The 15,072-nt window shown below is 32.4% G+C and overlaps 3 protein-coding genes across 4 annotated transcripts; 1 reads left to right on the top strand and 2 right to left on the bottom strand.

Annotated features, from left to right (window-relative positions):
- Positions 1 to 179: 179 nt before the first annotated feature.
- Positions 180 to 8,682, top strand: LOC120775056 (1-acyl-sn-glycerol-3-phosphate acyltransferase alpha). Of its 2 annotated transcripts, none has more exons than XM_040105038.1 (4): positions 180 to 407; positions 2,220 to 3,179; positions 7,020 to 7,153; positions 7,215 to 8,682. In XM_040105038.1, the coding sequence occupies exons 2-4, from the start codon at positions 2,992 to 2,994 to the stop codon at positions 7,973 to 7,975; spliced, it is 1,083 nt and encodes a 360-aa protein (XP_039960972.1). In that variant the 5' UTR covers positions 180 to 407; positions 2,220 to 2,991; the 3' UTR covers positions 7,976 to 8,682. The 2 variants fall into 2 exon arrangements, with proteins under 2 accessions (XP_039960972.1, XP_039960970.1); XM_040105036.1 differs by having other exon boundaries at positions 180 to 520.
- Positions 8,683 to 10,197: 1,515 nt separating this feature from the next.
- On the bottom strand, positions 10,198 to 12,715 carry LOC120775122 (protein maelstrom 1). Its single transcript, XM_040105144.1, has 5 exons — positions 12,289 to 12,715; positions 11,960 to 12,164; positions 11,748 to 11,897; positions 11,298 to 11,692; positions 10,198 to 11,195 (listed from the first exon to the last, which is right to left on the bottom strand). The coding sequence occupies exons 1-5, from the start codon at positions 12,403 to 12,405 to the stop codon at positions 10,518 to 10,520; spliced, it is 1,545 nt and encodes a 514-aa protein (XP_039961078.1). The 5' UTR covers positions 12,406 to 12,715; the 3' UTR covers positions 10,198 to 10,517.
- A 242-nt stretch (positions 12,716 to 12,957) lies between these two features.
- LOC120775573 (FHA domain-containing protein DDL) lies at positions 12,958 to 14,737 on the bottom strand. Its single transcript, XM_040105805.1, has 2 exons — positions 13,968 to 14,737; positions 12,958 to 13,908 (listed from the first exon to the last, which is right to left on the bottom strand). Exons 1-2 carry the CDS (start codon positions 14,609 to 14,611, stop codon positions 13,146 to 13,148), a joined length of 1,407 nt encoding a protein of 468 aa, XP_039961739.1. The 5' UTR covers positions 14,612 to 14,737; the 3' UTR covers positions 12,958 to 13,145.
- Between the last annotated feature and the right edge of the window lie 335 nt (positions 14,738 to 15,072).

The following is a 15,072-nucleotide window of genomic DNA, read 5'->3' as shown; positions in this document are numbered from 1 at the left end:
ACGTTGGTTTATTTAAAAATGTATTATTCAAAACAATAAACTTAAAGACAGAACGCGTTAAATTAAATAAATAAATATTTAACAACAGTTAATTGTATAAACAATAAAATGGCAACACCACATGTGGAACGCATTCGTGCGCTAATCAGTCGAACGCAAACAGTCGGCAGTCGGAAGCGACGGTAGTAATTTAGCAGCTGTGTTTTCAAAGTGCTCTTTAGGTGTGCAGTATTTTTTGAAATTTTCTTGATAGCTGGTTATAAATAACTTAAATTTATTTAGGTACAAGCGAAAAATGTATAATATTTTAGTGCAACGTTAATATGTACACCGCTTACCAGATATATACTACGCTCTATTGTGTAAATTGAAAATTGAGCTACGCGAAAAATCGATGCAGCTGTTACGTATGTTTGTGTGTGTGTGTATTAAAAAAGCGCTGGAAAGTACAATGAAAACAAGCCGGCTTTCAAAAAATACCAACTAAATAAACACAAAACAATTGTCACAGCGGAAAAGTGTTTGTCAATTTTCTCACTATTTGTTACTTAAATACATATGTATGTACATACATACATGTATTTGCATACATTGGTATGTGCAGAAGTGTGTACAATTGAAAAATGCCACAGTGAATAGTGTACCTAATTTATTTTTGTTGTGTTTTCAACCATTACATGTATAAATATGTCTGTGTTTGTGCAGCGATGTGCGATTCTGCACCCTCCCATTTGGCGGCATTTAATGTTTTGCTATAATTTTCCGCTTTTAGCTTTGCGCCCTTCACGTTGCAACCGCCATATATTCAATATATATTCTTAATGTGCATCCCTTCTAACGCCGACATCGGTCCCTTGCCGGTCGTTTCCTTTTTGGTTGCGCTCCTCCATTGTCGATAATTGCTTTATGCTGGTGTGAGTTTGTTTTCTTTTTTAATGCAACAGCATTTCGATATTGCATACATACATTTGTTGTGTATTTCTTAAAATTGTCTACATAATTTTATCGCTTTGCTTTGAAGCTTCCATAATATTGTTTATTAACGTTCTCCGCCACAATTGAATAATAATTTTCGCTCTAGAATTGCTTTTTTAGTAATGTAGGTAGCATTTTCGTTTATGTATGTATATGTTAATAATAAAAACAATTTAGTTACGTTATATACTCGAGGGTGTGGAAAAAAATAAAAGGAAATATATCGACAGCATTTTTGTAAAATTCACGTAACATAAACAATTAAAACGGTGAAATTATAAAAATTCGATCTACCTTGCATCATTTCCGTAATACTACTATAGATTGAACGTAAGCACATATATGTACATTGTGTTTATTTTTTCTAGCTATGCTTTGTAGTAGTTATATTCTTTTAATGGATAATACTGCAATATTCTGGGAGCTTTAAGCGTCGCTGGAGATCCACCTACGAGCAATAGATTCCGGCTCCTTTTCCATTAGCCATTGCGTCTATAACTATATAAACCTTAATATATTATAACTAAAATCTTAGGCACTCAAGCTGCCATTTCAAAACGTCTAGAAGCCGTCTAATATATTCAAAGAAACGGATATTGGGTGCCATATGAGTTGAAGCCAAGAGATGGTGATTTTGCATGTCAGAAATGCTGCTTGTTTCTAGTGCATAGCAAAGCGACAATTCAGGCAATCTGTAAATATCATCTTGGACTCCGTCATCCCAGGGATAGAAGGAAACGAAAAGGCAGACGAGTTGACCCGTTAGGGGGCAGCCAGGAACACAATTCCCTAAGCTGCACCAAAACCATTTAACTCTAGACTAGATAACATCTCCTATCTTGGAGCACTAGCCACATAGGACACACCACAAAGATAGTTTGGACTAGTATTGATAGTAGACAGACGGAAAAGCTACTACTTCTAGACAAAATGAAACTTAGTAACATTGGAGATGCCATCACAGGGCAGGTACCGTTAAAATCCCATCTTCAGATAATAGGTAAAGTAAATTTGGCGGAATGCAGAATACGCGCACCGGCCAACACAGATAGCTCCCAACTTAGGAGACATTGGGGTGAAAAAACGAGGTTTTTTTTACCAAAATAACTGAATTGCTGGATTAGTCTTAATTGTTTACTGGCAATACATGGGTTAGCATTCACATATACTTTTTCCTTTATGAAAAGCCTCAAGCATATTTTATAGCAGCAAATTCTCTTATAATTGATTTTAATATTTTTCAGCAATAACTTATTTTTGTGGACTATACAAATGTATATACTCAAGCATATGCAGCAACAATGCAAATATGAGAGAGTTGCATAAAAATCGATAAAATGTGTGAAGAGCAGTAAAGTGTTTCCAAAAGAACATGAGTAACGGGAAGTGTAAACGCAACTGCATGACCTGCGGCGCATAGTAAAACTGAGAGCAGACAAAAAACCACAATTCCTATAAGAAAAGTGCAATAAAAAAGCCAAAAAAGTGCAACAATGTTTAAATAATAGTCAAATGAAGCTCGCAATAACCACAACGAACTGAGATAAAACACAAATCGACATTACAAATTTTTCACTTGGTCCTCAAACGTACTTATGCCTGTGTTTATTAACAACTGTTAAGCACAATTTACTTAAAACACAACGAAATTGCATTGTCAAAGCGTAAAATATAAAAATAGTGAAAAATAAACAAGAAAATAATGCTAATTAAAGTGAAATATAACGCATTAAGTGAAAGCACAAGTTGTAAATAAAACTAAACACAAATAGTGTGTAGCGCACAAACCTGCATTAAAAACTTATTTGTTTCATAAACTGCAAAACATTTACATCTGACTTCAAAACAAATGAATTTTACACAACGTTGAACGTTTAAGTGCACAAATAATTAAAATAAATAATAAAAATAACACGCGCGACGTAACTGTCGCAGTTTATAACAGGCCACCATCTACGTAAACAAGCTGCTACGTCTTAACCCGTAAGCCGTTAGACACAGATTCGCATTTTTGCCATGACCTCTTACGTGGAGTTGTTTGTTTTGTTCCTGCTCTTGATGCTGCCCTTTCCGTTCTTCTACGAAAACAGTCATATGTTTCGTTACTATCTGAAATTTTTCATCTACTACGGCATTGTGTCATTCAATTCGCTGATCCTTATACCGGCATTCCTGTTACGACCGTTCGATGTGCGAAATTTGCTGTAAGTATAAACAACAATAACATTTTTTTTTATTTGCAAGCCAAAACAACAATTTTTTAAATTTCCAATTTTTGTTTTTGATTTTTTTTTTACTTTTTATTATTATTAAATATATTTTTTTAATTTATATTATTGTTTTTTAATTATTTTGACACATCACATAAAAAAAAGAAACAACAAGTTTGGTTTTGTTTTTAATTTTTTTTTGAAATTTTTATATACTTTTTTTATTTCTTTTTTGTATTTTTTAAATTTCTTTTTGGTATTTTTATTTTATTTTATTTTTTCTTTGTATTTTTTAATATTTATTTATTTTTTTCAATTTCTTTGTGCAGTATATACATATGTACTTTTGTAGTTGCTTTTTTTCTTTTGGTTTCAATATTCTGCTCTGCTTTTTTTGGCCGTTTTTATTTCTTTGAATTTATTTTTTTATGTCTTCGATTTTATTTTTTTTAATTTTGTGTCGTTAATTCCCTTTATAATATTAATATTATTTTCTGATTTTACTTTGTTTAATAAAAGTAACGTGTTTGTTTTTATTTTTTTTTTTCAATTTTTAATATCATTTATTATTTTTGAAATGATATTTATTTTTGTTTCTTGTTTTCTTCGTTTTTTAGCGTGCGTTGTGTTTGATTTCTTTTATTTTAAGATCGGAAGAGCACTTTTATTGAAAAAAATTTTAATTAAAAAAATTAAATTAAAAAAATTTAAATAAAAAAAATTGTTATTTATTTTTGTTTCTTGTTTTCTTTGTTTTTTTAGCGTGTATGTGTTTAATTTTTTTATTTTAAGTTTTTAATTATTAAAAAAAAATGTTATATTTTTTTGTTTCTTTAATCTAAAAATTTTTTATATTTTAATTTATTATATTAAAAATAATTTTAATTTATTTTTGTCTCTTCTTTTCTTTATTTTTAGCGTGTATGTGTTTGATTTTTTAAACTAAAATTTTTATATATAAATTTTTTTTAATTAATTTTTAATTTTTAAAAATTTGTTTGTTTATGTTTTTTTTTAAATTGTATTTTTTCTGTTTCTTAATTTATATTTAAGTATATATGTATATTTTTTTGTCTTCTTTCTATGTTTTGATAATTTTCGCTGTTTTTGTTTTATATATTTATTAATTTTTTTTTATTTTTTTTCATTTGACGTTTAAAACTTCAGTAATAAAAGCATGTCGTAAAAGTGAATCGATAATTATAATGAAACGGTTGACTGACATTTGGTGGGTGTTGTGACACGTTTGACCGTTATGGTATGAAATTCTATACAGTAAGGAATCTCATACTTATAACCGGCGCAATATGTATTTAAAGCGCGAAAAACGTTAAATATGTAGATATCTGTGATAATGATATTAATATATGTATGTTCACATTTTTAATGTGAAGAAAAGGTTGCAAAAAAATTATTGTTCTAGAATAGTCCGAGGCTGTTGTTTCCTTTTCATTTGGGGAGTTTTTTACGTGACGGGTCCTAAAATCAGCGCACAAGCCTGGGAAGGCATGGTTCGCCTTTTCACTTTGTCTCGCCTTCAAACGGATATTCTTTGACTACTCAGTGGATACTTGCTCTAAGACCGGATGTCGCGAGCTGCTTGAGCCATAAGTAAAAGAAACGTTTCTAGCCACTCCCAAGTGAAAAGCGCCCAGAGAACTTTCCTCACTTGCGAGAACTTCTACACATGCCTCCATTCTCCGCTCTTGTTAACCCAGCTATAACCGCGTAAGCGATGTCTACGCCAGTAAAGAATAAGAAGTGCTCTGGAATAGTAGTCCTTATTGCTCAAGGCATTATATGCTACGCTTATGACCAAAACTCAATGTCACAGCCGTTATATTGTTGACCCGTCAGCTCTTGTTATACGCGTGGGTGCTTAGTTGTTGCTGTGTTTTGTTGCATTTGTTATTATTGGCTGTAATTCAACCGCCAAGGTTACACTTGAGCGCTTAAGCATTTCTTTTTTATTTACTTAGCCATTGCTAATCACACGCTGCTGAAAACTTATCGATTTACTTGTACTAAACTCATACTTGGCTACATGCATATCCACATGCTTCATTATTTATTGAAATTCTTATAATAATCGTAGCTAATGTTCGTCAATGATAAGATTTATTATTTATTAGGCTGTAAATTTTTTCTAGGGTAGTAAAATATTTTATATAGTATGTGTATAATAAAGTTCTAATCTAATTGCAAGCAGTTTATTATAAGGAAATGCTTCGTATACAGCGCTTCAGACACAGCACGCGCTGGTGCTAGTTTTGTATATAAAAAATCTCTTGAGCTCACGCAAAATATAAGTAGTGTATTTACTTTCATGGCCGATGGATGAATTTTAATTGAAAAAATTGGCAAAGGCTACCCGAACACTGCCTAAAGCTACCTTTTTGAAAAAAAAAATGGCAAACGTCAGATTTCAGGCTTACATACATATGTATTTCTAGGTTTAATTGAATACGACAGCGTTTGCCCTTTATACTTCATTATTTTTTTTGTTAAAATCTAAATATACATATATCCATTGCTTTCTGGTTTTCTCAGCTCAACCTTGTTCCGTTCGGGAAAAGTCTTATTTATTTATTTTGTGTCAGTTTAGTTCCATTTGGTCGCACAAATATCAATTTTAGTTATCAAAATGTCAATAAATTAATTTAAGTGCTGGGAAATGGTGTGTGTAAGTTTTATGTTTGTTTATTTTGTTTATGTTTGTCCGTAAATATTTTCGTTTGATCTTATTTGATTTGCGAAAGTAACGAAACGAATTAAAAAAAAAAGTGTTTGGTGCGAGCGCACTTGAATTTATGAGCTAGAGGCTTAAATCAAATTGTCTTCTATTAATAGTTATTTCTAATATTTGTATTGAACAAATTATTCAAATTTCAAATTCAATTGCTTTAAGACAACAAAATCTTATCACACGCCAAATGTGTACAAATTTCATTTACAAGTGGAGGCCAACCGTAATCACGAATGGGTTAGCGCATACCCGGTAGTAAAAAGTTATCGATTGCTAATAAATCAATAACTTTTAAAGTAGGTAGGAAAATTATGAAATTTATATTTCAAATACGCGACTTAAAAACATGAGAGAAAATATCAAATCAAAGAAAAGGAAAAATTAAAAAAAATGCTGCAAATTCTGCACCGAAAAAATTAATCATCTTTTAATTAATATTTAATATACTGAAGAAAAAAATAAATAAAATCTCTATTCTATCAATAAAATAGCAGTTGCTTACTTTAATTTCCTACAGTGCCTCTACAAACTTATACAAATACATTTGTAGCTATACTATGTACATTGCTTACTAAACATTAATTAACGCTAATTGAACTGAAAGTTGTCCACTATTGAAATCAAAAAAGCAATTTAATTTGGCAAGATTGAATTGTATATGAATATGTACATACATACTTATGTATAGGCATTACGCATAACAACAATATTTATGAAGTCTAAATTTGTCGTCAATTCAGAGAATTATTCTTACTAAATCAAATTGGATATTAACAAAAAAATGTTTAATGCCAAATACACTTTCTTCGCGCTTCCCCCTATGAGGCCGCTTAATAATATTCAAATATTCGAAATAAACTCTGGTTATGTTAGGTTAGGAGACGGTTTTGTTAGGTTAAGTATATTCAATGGACGCCTTTTGTAAATACTAAACTTTTTAAAGGCAACCATTGGCTTTTTCTAACAGCTTTTGGCTCTTGGCTGATAGATGCCAACAAAATTGGCTATAAATTATATTTTAAACACTTTCTTTTGAAAATTTGAAAATATTTATTAAATATATGTACACCATCTCTCCCTCTCCACAGTTGGGCGAGTACATTTTGTCATCGCGTCTCGACTTTAATCGGCCTACGCTGGGAGCTACGCGGTCGTGAACATCTCGAAAAGGATCAGGCATGCATAATTGTGGCGAATCATCAGAGCTCATTGGATGTGCTTGGTAAATAGCTTGAGTAGAATTTCTTAATTATTACCAGCTAATTTTGTACTGCTTTATCAAGGCATGTTCGCAATCTGGCACGTAATGAACAAGTGTACAGTGGTGGCGAAACGTGAGCTCTTCTATGCCTGGCCCTTCGGCTTAGCCGCCTGGCTGGCCGGCCTCACGTTCATTGATCGCGTGCGTGGCGAGAAGGCGCGCAATACACTGAACGCTGTCAATAGCCGCGTCAAGTTGGATAATATCAAATTGTGGGTATTTCCCGAGGGTACACGTCGCAACACCGGCGAACTACACCCCTTCAAAAAAGGCGCTTTTCACATGGCCATCGACGAACAAATACCCATACTGCCGGTAGTCTTTAGCTCGTATTGCAGTTTTCTGAATGACAAGATGAAAATCTTGAATGCGGGCAACATAATCATCACCGCTTTGCCGCCAATTAGCACAGCAAATCTGACCAAAGACGATCTACCCGAACTGATGGAGCGCGTACATCGACAAATGGCGCTGACACTGAAGCAAACATCGGCCGAAGTGCTGTCACGTTACAAAACAGTCAAAACGAGGTCAATAACAGTGGCGTCCAACAGCGACGGCAGCAATAACCTGAGCGCCGGCAGTGGCACAAGCTTGCGTACTGCATCTGAGTGCACGACACTAAAGCGCACAGTAACGCAAGCAGCGCCCGCCGTGGCGTCAGCAACTGTAGCGGCTGCTACGCGGCAGGAACATGCGACTCGCGGCTCAGCGCTGGCAAGCGGGGAATGCAAACGTAACATTAAGCTTGCTGCGCCTGCGCGCAAGACCGCGAGCACATAGGGCGGCGCGTGGTAATGAGCCAACGCATAAGAAGACAATTTTGCAGACTTTTTAACTGTGACACGAATAAAGTTGCATACCTTTCCAATAACTTTATGTATTATGTAAAAAATAATTAAGCTTAAGGCGATACTATATCACATTTTCATACATATTTTACTAGCTGAAGACATAATATTCTATACACACATATATGCCTACAATATAATATCAAATTATGGAATATTTCTCTCTTAATTGCCATTTGCAATTTCACCATCAGTTGAAAGTAGTTAACGGAAAACAAAAATGTAACGGTTGCGCGCAGCAATTTTATTGCAATGGATATTTTTCATAGTTTTAAACATATACATACGTACAAGAATTAGTAAATTTAAGCAAATGAAATTTTTACGCACACAACTGTACATGTGACAAGTGAAAAGATTTAAATTTTTTGATTAAATATTTCATTTCATACATATTCGTATTACATTTTATATACGTATGCTTACAAACACACAAACAAATATGGCACGTTTGGCTCTATGTAAGTAAATTAAAGAATTACACAATTTTCATATTTATTTTCATTATAGAAATAGCATATATGTACATATGTGTATATATTTAACAGTTATATTTATATGCGCAACGAATTTAATTGTATTTCAGAAAACGGCATTGGTTCCTTTTATTCGTGCTTAAAATAAATTATAAAAAAATAATTTTATGTTTAATTTTTTTTTAATTAGAAAAAATTTTGTTAAAATTTATATAAAAATCTTATTAATTTTTTTAAGTGTATTTTATTTATGTTTTTTTTCTTACCACATTTTCTGCTTAAATTAAAATAAGAAAAAAATGTATTTCTTTGTATTTAATAATTAATTTTTTTTAAATCTTTTTAATTTTTTACTCCCATTTTCTGCTTAACTAAACTTTTTTTTAATTCTTTTTAATTTTTCATTCACATTTTCTGCTTAAAATAAGGTAAAAACGTAAAAAATATTTTCTTTTGCATTTAATAAGAAAGTTCTCTTCTTAAAATTCGTTTTATTTTGTCACGTTTGCTGCTCATAATAAATATAAAAAATATTTTTGTTTATTCAATTAATTTTTTTTTAATTTATATTACATTTTTATACTTATATATATTTTTTTATTTACATTATTATATTTTAATTATTTATTATTAAACATCTGCATGTTATAAAAAAGTTTATAAAAAGTGTGCTCTTCCGATCTATTATTTAGAAATTTTTTTTTTTATTATTTTGTTTTAATTGATTTTTATTTTTTTTAACACATTTTTTACTAAAATATTTTTAATTAATTTTTTGCATAACTATTTTTTTTTGTTTTTTACATTTTTTTTTAATTTTTCACAAAAATATTTTTTTATTAATTTTTCACAAAAATATTTTTTATTAATTTTTCCAGAAATACTTTTTAATAATTTTTTCCAAAAATATGTTTTATTAATTTTCTCGAAAAATATTTTTTATTAATTTTTCCCAAAAATATTTTTTATTAATTTTTTCCAAAAATAATTTATATTTTTTTATTTTGTAGGGGCTTTAAATTTTTTATTTAATTTATAGGTTAGCGCATGTTCTAAAAGGCTAGCTGAATACAAGCCACAAGCTTTCCTTGATACCAAAGATTATGGTAATAAACAATAATTTCATTAGAAAAAGCTAAATAATATATGTATTTCAAACAATTACCTCGCATTAGCGTTCACTATAACATTCCGATTTTTTTTTATTTTTGTAAAAAAATTTAACTGAATTTTATATGATTTAAATAAACTGTAAATGAAATTTATATGTACATACATACATATTTGAATATGATTTTGTAATATCATTTTTGTTAAATTAAAAAAAGTTTTTAACAAAAAAACCAATTGAGTATTCACATTTATTTTAATAATTCTGAATATCTGAATTTTTACTTGTAATAAATTGTTTCGTACCAAAATAGCTTTGTTAATCACATTTAATCAATTTAATCAAAAATGTGTTTTTGTACTTTGAATTAATTAAAATAAAAAATAATAAACAACTTTCAAACCTACTTTTTTCAGCAGCGAAAACTTGAAAATTATATATGTATATTTCAAATTAATCATATTTAATTTTAGTTATGCCAAAGCAATGGAACAGGCCTGGATTGGTAAACAGTGAAAGAACATACATATGTGCATATTCCCCAAACAACTCAAAAAATTGTACACATTATTTTGCACAGCGACGCTTGGCTGATTTTTATTAAAAAATTACAATCACTTATTTGCTTAAATTATTTTTTTAGTCGAGTGATTAAAAAACGCTTTAACATGACAATATTTTAGTCGATTGAATAACATAGAAATTAAAGAAATTCTGAAATACGTAAAGAAAAAAATTTAAAGTTATGATAAGTCAACTCCTATATTTCCACAGTTGTTTGATATATACATTTCTTGTATACATGTTTTATTTTGGATTTTTCTGTATTACTATTTTTTTTTTTACTTTTTATGTGTTTCTTTTTTCTGTGTCAATATATTTTAACACTATTTATACAAACGTTGGAATAGCTTGCCACGTCCTGATCCTGCTGTTACATTGCTAGTCGAAGATACGTTATTGCGCATTCTGCCACGCCCATAACCAACCGGTGTGGACGACTCAGAATCAGTGGTCTCGTCGCGTGTATAGTTTATATCGAAGTGTGAGGTATCTGGTTTCCGCGGTACATTACGCGAACGCAATGTCCATGGATTTATATCAATGGTAGAATCTGGTGAGTCACCATCCATTATCATCTGTTGTGCAGTGTGCATACGGCTAGTTTTAGCTGGTGCAGATGAAACAGTAAATCCCGGCTTCTTACGCGACGAACCAGCTCCAAGCGTTGGAAAATCGTCGCCATCGTACGGCAACAAAGAACGATCGGTGTAATTGGCACGTGCTGGTGTATATGCCTTTTGGTAATCATAGTAAATGGTTCTTTCGGATACGGCTTTGGTAGCGAAAGTACTTTCACTATTTATTGAAATTTGCGACTCAGTGTCGGCATGGGTGCTTGGAGCTGGATTTATAATGGCTTCTAAGTTAGTTGTGGCGGGCACATGACGACCAGGTATCAAATCCACAGCAACTTCGCCACAAAGTGAGTCAGAAAACATGTATCCCCAGCGGACTACACAGGATTGTGTACAATATTTGCTTTTATCAATTTCTTCGTGATACTGTTGGCAGAAAAATAATTATGCTTGTATAAACTTTTTTTCACGTGACATCGCAAAATACAAAATGTTTAATGAATATTTTAATTAATAGTTTGAACTTACAGCGCAAGCTATACCAGTTTGATATTCGAAAAAGTCCCTTTCGAAATCAGCATCCGTAATGTAGCTAGAAATTTGTTTATCCGATCCATTTAATTGCATAACAGTATCTTTAAGTATATACAAGAGATATTGTATAGAATATGTGTCAAATACGACATCTCTTGCGGATACATCGGATTTGAGAAATTCCAAAACAGATTTAACAACTGGTATGGAATCGCGGTGGGTATAAATTGGCGGATACTCGCCAGTTTCTGGATCACGAATAAAATCTAATATATTATTATAAACTAAACCTAAATCTCTTTCGCCTTTAGCATTTGGCGGTAATGGTAACTTGTGTGTGTTTTCCGAATGATGCTGTGCCTCATATTGTAAACCGTACATTTCAGATCCTAAGAATCGAATTGACATTAGTAATATTTTTTTTAAATCAACAGTTATAATTACCAGGATTTATAAAACTATGATATGTGCGGCAAACACCTTCTTGTAAGGAATATTTAGCAACAGAAATTTCAGCCGGCACATAACAACCGCTTCCAAGTGAACGTGTGAAATAATTAACCATCAAAAAGTAGTACGGTTGTGTTTTCAATTCTAACAAATATACCAAATCAGATATTTACAACAAATGATTTACGCAAATACAGTTAGCTTACGGCAATTCTTAACACTGTTTCGCACAGTGTTGTCGATAGTCCGTTTCATGCTCCGTTCACGATCCTCGGCATCCTTTCGTTCTCTTTCTACTTCTTCAATGGCCTTACCAGTACAGGTAAGTTTTGGTGCCCCGCCAGATTTTAAGCCCATTTTTTCCTGCTTAGCGCGCTCATTATATGGAGCTCGCTCCTGGATCGTCATTGACTGTTTGTAGTATATACAAGTTGTATGGTTATGAAAGCTTAGGTGCATTTAAGAGTGGAGTCAACCACAGACTCATAAATTCAAACTAAAAAATATATTTTATACTTTATTAAATTTAACTTACTGCCCATATTCCGCCAGCCTCTGTTGTAGCTTGCTGCAATGTTAAGTGTTTACCATACTTAGACTTCCAATCCATGGTAAAAATCATAAAACCATTTCTTGCTTGTTTTTTCGGCATTTTTCAATATTTTTTTTTTAACGGGACTGCTAAAGGCTTTAAATAAAATTTAAAACTGCTAGAAACTTCCAACCAAAACCAAAGTCTAATTCAAAAAGTCCTGTGGACCGCAGTAAACACTTGTGTACACTTTTTAATGATTTATTCAGCAATATCAGTAAGTTTTTTCACTCTATAAACACATTAACTTAACTTATTGCGCGTTATATAGTGTTTAAATATTACTAATTTTAATCACACTTTAAAAAACAAAACACAAGACCAGACGCCGTAACATACCGCAAGTAATTCCAATTGGTTGACAGTTGGAAATGGTTGAAAAACTGCAGTGGGCTGCCATATTATTCGGTATTTAAGCAAATTATCACAAAACTTAACTGTTCTTAAAACTGTGTTCTGACGTTGCACTTTACCTTATTTTTGAGAAAATGGCATAAATCAAAACTATGAAATATGTTACCTATCCTATCATATATTTCATGGCGTATAAAAATATACAACTTGTTAATAATGATCCCCTGCAAAGTGTGCGTAGAAAAAAACAAAAAATTATATTCTTATATGAGAAAATTTATTTTAAACAGAATTAGCGCATTTACTTATATAACAAATCAAGAATTTACGTTATACGATTTGTTCTTAGATATTTTCAATGATTACAAATTTAGATTTAATACGATAATCCAATGATAATTGTGTTCTCATGGCGCCACAGGCCCATATTTTCATACAGATTAATATCAAGGGTTTGGTCCGTCTGGTACATCTTCCGGTTCTGGTTTAACAAATACGTCATCATCCTCTTGATCTTCTTTGCTGTTCTCATGCAATAATACATATTCGCGTGTACTAAAGCCAAATTTTATAACGTCCTTTTCAATTAATTCATAATACTTCCGCGGCTCAATTTTCTTGTTGTTTAAAAAAGTGCCATTCGCAGATTCCAAATCGATCAGATATAGCCGGACACGTTTACCATGCGTGCCATCTTCGCGTTCGAATGGCACAAGCCGATATTGTAGCGCGGCATGTTGTTTAGAACAACTCGGATGGTCTACAGCTAAATCGGCTACTTTTCGATCTCTTCCAACCAAAAAGCAACTTTGTCTATGTATATGCAATGTAGGTAGCGCTGTTTCCCCTTTGAATGGGTATAAACGCCAACGACGTTTAGGTTTTCGCGCTTCTGGCGGTTCAGCGTATTTTACAACAACGCCATTTACTTTATTCGTATCTTCTAACAACGCTCCACTTAGACCAAAATTGGGTTTCTCTTTTTCCACAGGTTCCTCTTTTACTTGTGCTTCATCATTTTTATCATCAGCACGTTTACCTCCCCATTCATAGTTTTTACCGTCATCATCTCGTAAGTTTCTGCGATTTGTACGTCCACGTCGGCCGGGTGAGTTTTGTTGTCTAGAGTGTTCTCTAGGCTCCCGTTTAAAACGTTCATTGTCTTGTGATCTATTTTGATATTTATCAGTACGTGGACTGCGACTTCGTCTAAATGAAAACTTTATTTAATATAATATGTCAAGGATGTTCATAAGTTCTTAATATACCCTCTTCGTTCGTTAAATCGTTCACGATCACCTCTCCAACGTTCATCTCTGTTTCTATTTACATAACGTTCCCTGGTGTCATGTCTGTCCGGCAAACGCTCTCTTCCTGCGTACTCATTGCGTGTACGGTTTCCTCGATCGTTACGATCTCCGTGTGACCGCACCGCATCACGTTGTGCGCTTCTTTCACGTTCTCTACTTCTCTGACGATGGCGGCTTCTACTTCTGCTCCGTTGGCGATTTCGCCTATCAGGACTGTCCCATTTGGAAACATGTGGCTCACCTCCACTACTTATTTCTTCACGTTCACGACTATGCGTGTGCCGACGTTGCCTACGTTCCGCCGGTTCGTCATCATTATGCACACGTTTTTGATTATTTTTTTCACGTCTTTTAGAATGCTTGCCTGTTTTACGCGTTGTAGAGTCTGATAAATCACTTGCCGACGGTGAACTGGAAGTAGTGCTACTTGAATCGTCTGTATCAGAATTCTTAGATCGATTTTTCTTGTTTGAATGTTTTGAGCTCTTTTGTTTACGATGTCGTGCCTCTGATTTGGAGTTACATGATTCATTATCACTGCTATCGGATGGCTCCCCATCTTGGCTACGTCTCTGCTTTCGAGACTTTTTCGATTTCGGCATTTTTTCTTAAGTTTACTTACAATTGTAGAAAATGAATAAAACTATTTAGCGCCTTTTTTTTACCGAAATTGACAGCAATTTTATGCACTTCTCAAATGATAACAAATGCTGTCACCAACCATTGTTGTTATTCTTGTCAACGTACTGTCGCTAGCTTAGCACAGGGTGGTCTTATTTAAAAACACTTGTTTATCAAAAAATTTATTTGTGAGTAACATTAACACAGTATATTAAATGTTGCAGATTAAGTTAATTATTTAATATGTACGTTGTTTGACAATTTTTCACAAATGTAACAAGTATGATTAAGCAAACTTAAGCTACCAGCATTTAACAACTCTGTTTCATGATAAGCAGCTGTCAAGCCACAACTGCTGATATTGAAAGACTGTCTTACCATATTTACTTTAAATATTTTACTAAAAAGATCCCCTTATCATGCATTCAAAATGTTGCATAGT

Source organism: Bactrocera tryoni, chromosome 4 (assembly GCF_016617805.1).
Source record: "Bactrocera tryoni isolate S06 chromosome 4, CSIRO_BtryS06_freeze2, whole genome shotgun sequence".
Taxonomy (NCBI): Eukaryota; Metazoa; Arthropoda; class Insecta; order Diptera; family Tephritidae; genus Bactrocera; species Bactrocera tryoni.
This window is presented reverse-complemented; position numbering and strand designations above follow the sequence as displayed.